Raw genomic sequence first — 9712 nt, 5'->3', positions numbered from 1 at the left:
AAAAAGTGAGAAGTGGACTAAACAGTTGGCTGTAATGAGAAGAGTGTGTCTAGTTGGCCGATCGGTGGATTAATCTTAGTGCAATAAAAGTTGCTCAGGCGTCTATAGTTGGTTGGGATCAAATGTGGCATAGGTCTGAAATTGCACCCTGGAGACACTTCAGCCTGTAACAAGAAGATGGGATAGTTCTGCAAAACCTCCAGAAAACACCACCTGTGTTACCAAACACACTGCAGACGGGCCGCAGGGAGGGCTGGAGGCAACTTATCCTCAGCCCCTGTACAGGTGGGACTGTGTCAGGGAGATCAGCAGTGCTAGGTTTTTACCATTAGGGCTGCAGCGATTTGACATGCACAGGGAGATGAGGGGAACTCTCAGAGATAATCATGCTAACACCGAATTCCCTCATTACCTCTGAGGCTGAGCTGTAGGTAAGAGTCCAAGTCAGAAACGAACACACACACACACGCACGCTCACACACACACTCACAAAGGAGGTGTGAGAACATCCAGTGTGAAGCAGGGAGATCACTATGCTGATCACGGTGAATGGTATGTTTGTGGATTGGTTTTATACAGTAACAGGCGTTGGCTTACTCTCAAAGGGAAACTAATTAATGAAGCTTACAGTATTTGTTTTTGGCTCTTGTTTTGCCTCCTCATGACACCGCTGCTCTGACTGAAACCCGGCATACTTTCCTCACAGACGTCTACCTGTGGCAGCCCATTATATAGTTCAACCCGGCTCAAAGTCACTTCAATTATCGACATGATATTGTTAGCGCCTCGGGTCCCAGGAGGTGCGTGTATTGTAGTGGTACGATGCTATAGATCAGATTAAGAGCTCGGATCAAAGACGCAACGTTTCTCCCAAACTCTAATTGGCGCCGGGCCAAAAATAGACCGTGTGATCTCCTCCTCGCCGTTGTCAGTGTAGGGCAAGAGCAGATATAAAGGGTGGCAAAGTTTAGCAAAAAATGCTATTATGAGGACACATTTGCTCAAGCTTTCTGTTCTGATTTAAAATACGTGCTTGGCATTAAACTCCTCTCAACTGTAAAAAAAAAAAAATAAACAGGACAAACACGTTTTCAGGAATTTAGGGAAAAACGCATTCATGTTCATTATTAGTGCAACCTTATGGCAGTGAACAACAAATACAAATACATTATTTTATCTGTTAGAAAACATGATTTCACTGATGGTGCAAAGTGAACACTGAGGTGCAGCTCCTCCCAATGTTAAGTTATGATCTCTGGGTTTTGTGTCGAGGCTAACTGAGTGTCACTCATTGCTCAGATGCCTGTGGATCACAGGTTGTTCCAAGAGCTTCATGCACCTGGGATGTGAGCAGGTCACACTGGCCATACTGTGGCTCTAGGTCAAACTAGGCCCATGCACAGTGATCAGGGCTCGTACAGATGCAGCGATATGACTTTCATTTACATATTCGGGGGCAAAGAGGCCACTGTGCTAGAAGATACAGCAGAAAATAGGTAAATGTGTAACTACAATAAAGGCTTCAGCCACATAGACACTATATATTTTCTGCACACACACATCTAAACTGTCAACACCTCATTTATTGTGACGTGTGAAAAATAATTGTGCTCCATAACAAGGAAATTTCCTCTAAAAGATAAAATGCTATTTTAAGCAACAATGACCGCATGTACTGTTCTAAGGTAAGTGTGGTGCGTTGGAGTTCACACATGTACAGTATCTCTGTACATATCTCCTCTGCTTACTGTAAATGAGTGTGTGCTTGAGCAAGTGTCAGCAGTAGCAGAGTAGGTTAGTGGGAACAGTGCCAGGGAATATAAAAGTAAGTCAGGTGTGTGTGTGTGTGTGTGTGTGTGTGGGTGTTAGTGAGTGGGTGTGCATTTATGCAAATGCCCAACCGGTATGAGCCTGGACAGGTAACCAATTGGAGCGGAATAAGGAAGTTAGGAGGATAAAACCCCATTGTGGTGGGGCAGCACCTAGTGTGTTCTGCATAGTTTCATCTGTTAATTCAGAGATTCGCCTCACTGTAAACACAAGCCCTCTGGAATCTGCAGAAACAGTATTGATCTCCGTTCAGCTGTATCTGGAGCGGACCTGTCAACAGAACAACCTCTGCTAGGCCACATCGGATCCACTTCTACTGCCCGGGTAGGTGCTGTGAGAGCAAGTACGCTTTGGGATGTGGCAAAATGAAATTTAATTCAATCAATATTTATATTATTGATATAAATATTTTATTTATTATTATAATTAATCCACTGCAGTCGTGGCACGGTGTGCACCTTATGCTATAGGAGGATGCTCCTTATAAAAGATGCCTGTAATTGTCTGAAAAGTTAGTGAAAATGGAAGGACGGCACAGAAAATGATCCATTTACCGCCAGTAAAATTTACACAGATTAATACATTCCTACTTTTTTACCCACAAAGTCATTTGGTTCCCAGAATAATGCTACAATAATGTACGAGTTTCAAAATCTGTATTTGTTACATGAAAAAAGAACCAATGCAGATCAATGCTGCCACACAGCTACTGCGCCAAAAATGAAACCAACAGTCTCTGTCACACTGTTCCAGCCTGAACGCTTCAGATAAGTGCTGCTTATCTTTTCAAGTCATAGCAAAGCCACATGGTGTCGACTGATTTTCCACTGTGACGCAGCTCAGAGGATTTTGATCAATAAGTGTTACTGCGCCTTTGTTTCCTTTCTTGTAACATTGCTACACGAGCACTTGTCCTTTAAAAGATATCCGTCTGGCAAAACAAGCCATTGTGAGTTGATCTGCATTAGCAGGATGGTACGCTATGTCTCACAGCAGGGGACATTCGGGGTTTGTGACGTCAAGTTCTTAAGAAACCGAATTTCCAGCTACTTGAGGAGACTGAACTTTATGCTTGTGTGTCACATACCTATCAGGCTGACAACACAGTGCTTACGGTCATTCTGAGAGGCTTGGCGTCATTAGCTTTATAACCTATCATAAAGGTGTGGTCAGCATTGAACAATGACGGTCATTGCTGACAAACCTAGTTTAATGAGTGAACATATGTCATATGTCATACTGACCTTTGACTGTTGCGACAATATATTTAGAACAACATTTAAACAAGTTTCTCCCTCAAAACCTTGGGTTTTATTGTCGTGCCTCCTATCGGCTCAAAGTCCCAGCATTCGAAGCAATGTAACTTTACAAATGTTCCAAAATGAGCTTCTGCATATAAGAAACACTTTCAGCTCCTAGTCTAACTGTGATGCTGCTGAAGGTTTCGCAGCTGTATTTACATAGGATGCAAATGCATCCGTGGTTGACTCTGAAACATGTCTTTATTTACCTCTACACACTCACTGGCACTTTATATGCTACGCCTGTCATTTATGTAAATAGGGTGGCAGAAAACTTTAGAAACATGTTCAGTCCAGTTTAACTGCACCGCCTGCTTTGACCTCAACAAACGTGTAGCAGAATTATTTTTGACAGCATCAACAATAAAACCGAGAATTTATGACCTTGACCACCGAACCGAACTGCTTTAGATTGTACATGTTAATTTAAAGTGACCAGCGAGTGAATATATACGGCAAATCACCAAGGTGTCAGCAGCTGTAATTATGTAAAATCACCAAGTGTGAAAAACATAATAAGATCAGTCACTGGAGCAGCAGCAACACTGTCTGCGACTTTATGCATTTAGCGTCTACTAAACTGACGACACTAGAAAAAGCCCACAACAAGTATGTCAAACTGAGGTAATGCACATTTCAAGTTAAGATGCTCTCATTTATGTATAAAATAAAGTTATACCCTAAACTGTTCGGACATACCTGCAGTGCTACTAACCTTTATTACCTCACAATACCTTAAAAATACATAATGCCTTATTTACTTATGCATCAAGATTAAAATTTAAAGAGCTATTTAGTTTAAATTGAGTTGACTGCAAGGGTCGCTATGGTAACAAGATTAAAGGTAAAACAGTAATCTGTAGATTTAGGAAACTGTCATTAATATTTTTGTTTTTTTTCATATAAAACTGTATGCTGGTGACTCCTAATGGATCATGAATCAACCATTATAATATGTGAATTGCAGTGGGTGTTACATTCTCAGTCTGTCCTCACAGCACATCTCACACACATCTCCTGCCTCAGCCTCTGGGCCATGGTACATCAGAGCGGAGCAGCTTCAAAATGAGTCTAACTTCAACCACCACCTTGGACAGTCAGCTGACCGCCACCTGGGGCCCCGCTAACACCTACCCTGATGGTGAGACTTATGACCCATACTAAAGACTCATAACAAACCCCACTGCGTGCCTTGCCGGCATTCTATATGAACTCCTCGCTGACATGAAACGGCTAATTAAATTGTCTGAGTAATGTCCTAAACGCCCCAAGAAAAAATATGCTAATTAGTTCTGCTGAAGGATTCTGATTGCTCTCTATTTAACAATCCAATTCCCTCAATGGTTAGAAAACTGCCGCACAAAATGAAAATCATTCAACAGTTAGCAAATGATGTATTGCTCACCTGGTGAGCCTGGAGCTCTGAAACACGAGGCCTGATTTAGGGATTTCCGACAGAGAAGCGGCTCAACAGCTCTTTCAGTAAACTGCTCTGCATATTAATGCTTGACAAATGGCTCCAGTAGATGAATTTATGTTTTCGTCACTGGGTGCATATTTACAATAAAACAAAGTGAAGCCACTGATGAAGACAAATGTGTTACTTAGTGCTAATCACCGATTTCTATTCTCAGTTTCAATGGTGATGTCTGGTTACCCAGGTCGCCTGTGGCCTCAAGAGTCCCAGCCTCAGTTCTGGAGCAAGTACCAGGTGTGGGAGTGGCTGCAGCAAGTCATGGACATGCACCAGATCGACGCCTCCAGCATCCCCTTCCAAAACTTCGACATAGACGGCCATCAGCTCTGCAGCCTGAGCTACCAAGACTTCATCCGTGCTGCTGGCAGCGTGGGACAGATTCTCTTCCACAGCATCTCAGAGCTCAAGTGGAGTGGTGCGTCCCGGGGGAGGGGGGGGGGCTGCAGAGGGGGAAACAAAGGAAGACGATTAGTCCCACTAAAAAAGAAGCTGGGTGATTTAAGTTGTGTCTGGAACGGAGTTATGATGGAGTGTTGCTGAAGAGGGATCACAGAGTCGGTCAGGGGTCACGCTGCATGGCGCTGCAGAGGAGCGAAAGACTGCTTAGAGCGAGCTAGATGATGGATTTGTTGTTTGCTCTTGCCAGAGCGGGTCTCCTAACAAAGCGCAGAGGGGGTGTGAAGCTGAGAAACACGCTGAGAACTGGCCCATCTGCCATTTTTTTAATTAGAGTTTGAGGGTTGCCGCGAAGTTCACGCGGGCTTAATGTAGAGAATCGGACCAAGTGAAGGAAAACAAATGCGAAAAGGCAAAAACTATTAAACACAACAGGTTTAACCTCCTCGTTAAGGGATATTCACGCTGAACCGCACAATGTGGCTATTGTTGTTTGTTGGCAGAAACAAACTATTTGGGACAAGGTTTTTCCACGTACAGAAAAAAATACCAGTGTCAAACCGAGAGACACCTGAGAAGTGTCCTCACAGACACGAGGCCATTGTGTCGTAAGACTGTGGAAAGTTTTTAAATGATCAATGAGGTTAGATTGACTAACTAGGGCTGTTTCATACAGTCATGTTTCTCACACCGTTTTTCACACTGATTTCCAACCTTTGGACGGGGTGTGTCACAATGATTATCAATCTTCAATAACAAATTTAATTTTATGTCTGAGCTAGTTTTTCACTTCATTTTCCCTTCTCATCTGCACAGGGCAGTGCCATGTGGAAATAGGTCAGCTGGAAATCAAACCAGAGAGTAAGAAACTAACCAGTGACAAGCAAATAAAATACAATCTAAACTAATTAAAGCGTTGGTTGCATCCTGATACATTTTGCCTCCACTGACCTTTACTCTTTTGTAGTAGATTTCTCCTGTCCATTTCCAGAAGTCAGCTATCCCCCTGGTAACGTAAAAGCCTTTTCTGTGTTACTGTGATACTACATTTGACACACATCATATAAATAGCACGTTTATTTATGTTACCTTAGAAATCTACGACCCCCTGATCCACTCGCTGGCACCTGCTGTCTCTCCCACCCCTTCTAGTCCTGGTAAGGAACTGCCTTCATGATACCACAGTGGGACTGGAGCACCTGTAGATGTTAACCAGTAGCACTCAAGGGTCCCGTCTCTGTTTTTCAGACATAAAACGATCTTACAGTCGTCCTCATCAGGTCAAAAAACACAGTGAGTATGAAAAGTATTAGCGTTTAATTTCCTTTTTATTTTGGCGTCGGCGCACATCTGTGTATTCCTGACACCTCGCCTTCTCCTCGTCACAGACCCGAGGGGGACCCACCTCTGGGAGTTCATCAGGGACATTTTACTGAACCCAGAGAGGAACCCAGGGCTGATCAAGTGGGAAGATCGAACGGAGGGAGTCTTCCGCTTCCTGAAGTCGGAGGCAGTGGCACAGCTGTGGGGCAAGAAAAAGAACAATAGCAGCATGACGTACGAGAAACTAAGTCGAGCTATGAGGTGAGTGAGCGCCACACATGTAGTTAACGTATATGTCAACACACGTGGCAGGTTCAGTTTCATTATGCGAAAAAAGGACGGTTTGTAAATACATCTGGAATGAGGAAGAACTTTTCCTTTTAATGCGCATACCATCAGAGAACAAGCTGCTACAACTGAAGTATTTACTCAGAGATGAGATCAGTTTTACATAGGTGACTTATTAAGACATATTAATTCTCCAACTGCTGACCTCAGAGCATTAAAACACATACTTCCCATTCCTCATCACTAGGCTCATTTCTGGGCGGCTGCGTGCTCCGACTTTTATCCCAAACGAACTAAAATGGTGTCTCTCCTGAGACAAACCTTCCTGGCTGCTGCAAAAAAGTCACAGTTTTAAATTCAAATGAGCTAATCTAATGAGCTTAACTTCATTGTAGTGCAAACCAGTGGGAACAACAAAATGTGCCCACAGGTATTGTTACTGTGACCACAAAGCTGATTTTCTATTTACCGTGCTGCAGCGGAAGGATTTGGAGCTTGATGGCATCACCCAGCAGATTGGTGCTTTCTGTTATGAATAACAAAAGCACAGGGATATCATCCAAAATGACTTTGCTCACAAACTATTCTTTCATGTGCATTAGGTTCAAACAAAGACTAAATGCACAGGCCATGGGAGTCTTTACAAATTTAGAACATCACTCATAGAAACAAAAGACTGACTTTTGCCCTGAAAATCTGATTGCTGTCTGGTTTTCATTTGTCTCGTGTTGCAGATATTACTACAAAAGGGGAATTCTAGAGCGAGTAGACGGACGCAGACTGGTTTACAAGTTCGGAAAGAATGCCAGAGGATGGAGAGAGTCAGAGAAGTGACAATTTCATGACAGTAATTTATGTTTTTCTTTAATCTCGGATGCAAATGTCGTGTTTTATTAGTTTTTACCTTCCTTTTTTTACGATATGTTAAAACTGTTTACACATGTGTAATTACTTGTTTTCTAGACGTGAATCCATCCTTTGGCACTGCACTGTGTAGATGCTTTACTGTGCCTATAGATTACCAGCGTGTCTTTCTTAAGGGAGAGAATATTAAAACGTGATAAAAGGCTAATATTGTGAATCCTCCTTGCATTCTTTAACATAAGTGTAAATAGACATGTGCTGTGTGTTTTGACATTTATACCCATGAATGTGAAGTGTCCATTGGAAAGGATGATATATGATATACAGTATAGCAGCAAGTTTTATTTAATTTGGTTCATTTCATAGATAAATAAAGCATGTAAATGTGTATTAATACAAACATGTTTCTTAATAGTTTGTTGTTTTGAAAGAAACACATAAAGCTTTTTCAAATTAAGGTCTAATCTGAATATGATTCTAGAGCAGATGGGTCTTGATCAATATTGAGGTTAGACCTTTTTTCATTGAATGTGGTGCTGGTTTGACATCTTGAGAGGCCATGCACTCATAGTGGAGATAGTGTTGTTTCTTTCGGTTTTATCGTGACAGTTTGAAATGCAACGCAGTTAATTGTTCGCCAGTGCATGCCATAGCTGCCACTCTGGTTCCTGCAGGCAGCAGACGAATAGCTGGCTCGTGATTGCCAGCGAGATAAAAGCAGTGTCAATAAAAGGCCCCTCTCTGTGGCCTGTGTTCGCAAGCAAATCCATGTCTAATCTTCACTTTGATTTATCTGCCTGTTGTAACCCTTCTTTACATAGTGTGGCATTGACTGACACCGCGTTCCGGCGTCAAAATGTTCACAGTACATCGGCTCATCTCTTTCAGTCTTGTCAATCTGCTCTCGCTCACGTCAATGTCACTGAACAGAAGTGTCATGATGGAAACTAAGCTAAATTAAATTGCATGTCATCACCAAGAACTAGACATCAATCAATCCAACGTGAGGCCTGATGGAATCTCTAGAAGAGCATTTCTTCCTGGTAGCGGGAAACCATCTGTGATTAGAGGAGCTGCTTTCCACTCATGATTGGATGGAATAAAGAAAATTGCATACAGAGACAATATAGCCAGTGACTGCTCCTGATTGGACTGAGATAATAGCCATTGATTGCTTTATTGTTAGATTATATGCAACAAACAAGCAATGCATTTCAAAATGAAGAGCAAATATTCCACATGGTGACATTATTCACACAGAGCAATCACATTTAGTAGATCATCCAATGCACCCGCCATTATCAAAATGCACTTTTAATTTGCTATATGTATGAAATGAAACACAGCCGTGTGATTAATGTATTGTAAATGCTACAATCCAAGGTGCATATGTTTAAATCCTGAGGGGAGAAATGAGACTGCGCTTAAAGGCTGCGAAGCAGAGACAATTTATTATTACTTAACCTTCACCTCGATGACTCATTGTGTTTAATTAACATCCCGGTAAAGTTTCAGAATTGTATGCGCTAATGGAGACGGATCAACTGGGAAGCTTCTTAATAGTGTGAAATCTGGTGTCGGCGGTGGATGTTTCTGTAGGCTGTGATACGGGGACGTTTGATGTGCGCGACGAGAGATAAGTGTACAGTTAGGCAAATTGTACCCACTGACCTGACCTTTTGATTTTCCTAACAGACCACCACACTCTAAATGCAAACCAGCAGCCTTCACATACTCTCAGGAGAAAGAGATATAAATGATTAGTCTGTAACATACAGTACATATAAAGAGTTTTGGGACGCCCAAATGTTTCTCAACAATCGAGCACTGTCAGGTAGGTGTAAGTGAGAGAAGATACTGTAGTTAAGAAATTATGAAAAACATCGTTGAACCTGTTTAACAGGTATTCGCAGCGCTTCGCAAAAGGATACTGGCAGCACTACGACGGCAAACATGCAGCCCAACCAGTTGTAATAGATCTGGGAAGGAAGAAAAACACAAGAGCTGCTGAAGAAGGATATTTAATCCACATGATTTATTTCCTTAGTGAGGCCACAAAAAATCCTTCATAATGATAGCAATCCAGACAACTGTCTGGGGTGATGCCAATAAAATGTATGCACAGGTAAAATGACCTCAGTGGCCTCCTCCACTGTGTGCAACACACTAGGCTACACAGATAAGACAATGACTGCCTTTGTCTAGCCAAAAACAATGAGCCATATCAGTCCAC

At 42.2% G+C, this 9712-nt stretch overlaps 1 protein-coding gene across 3 annotated transcripts; it reads left to right on the top strand.

The window, feature by feature from the left end:
- The first annotated feature begins 1974 nt into the window (after nucleotides 1-1974).
- On the top strand, nucleotides 1975-7936 carry ehf (ets homologous factor). Of its 3 annotated transcripts, none has more exons than XM_029154463.3 (9): nucleotides 1975-2154; nucleotides 4130-4272; nucleotides 4793-5023; nucleotides 5821-5865; nucleotides 5972-6013; nucleotides 6099-6161; nucleotides 6253-6297; nucleotides 6393-6588; nucleotides 7350-7936. In XM_029154463.3, exons 2-9 carry the CDS (start codon nucleotides 4197-4199, stop codon nucleotides 7447-7449), a joined length of 798 nt encoding a protein of 265 aa, XP_029010296.1. In that variant the 5' UTR covers nucleotides 1975-2154; nucleotides 4130-4196; the 3' UTR covers nucleotides 7450-7936. The 3 variants fall into 3 exon arrangements, with proteins under 3 accessions (XP_029010296.1, XP_029010293.1, XP_029010295.1); XM_029154460.3 differs by having other exon boundaries at nucleotides 1977-2154; nucleotides 4766-5023; XM_029154462.3 differs by having other exon boundaries at nucleotides 1978-2154; nucleotides 4766-5023; nucleotides 5975-6013.
- The last annotated feature ends 1776 nt before the right edge of the window (nucleotides 7937-9712 follow it).

The sequence above is a fragment of the Betta splendens genome, chromosome 6, assembly GCF_900634795.4.
Source record: "Betta splendens chromosome 6, fBetSpl5.4, whole genome shotgun sequence".
Taxonomy (NCBI): Eukaryota; Metazoa; Chordata; class Actinopteri; order Anabantiformes; family Osphronemidae; genus Betta; species Betta splendens.
The sequence above is the reverse complement of the archived record's forward strand: the minus strand, read 5'-3'. Positions and strand labels throughout refer to the sequence as shown.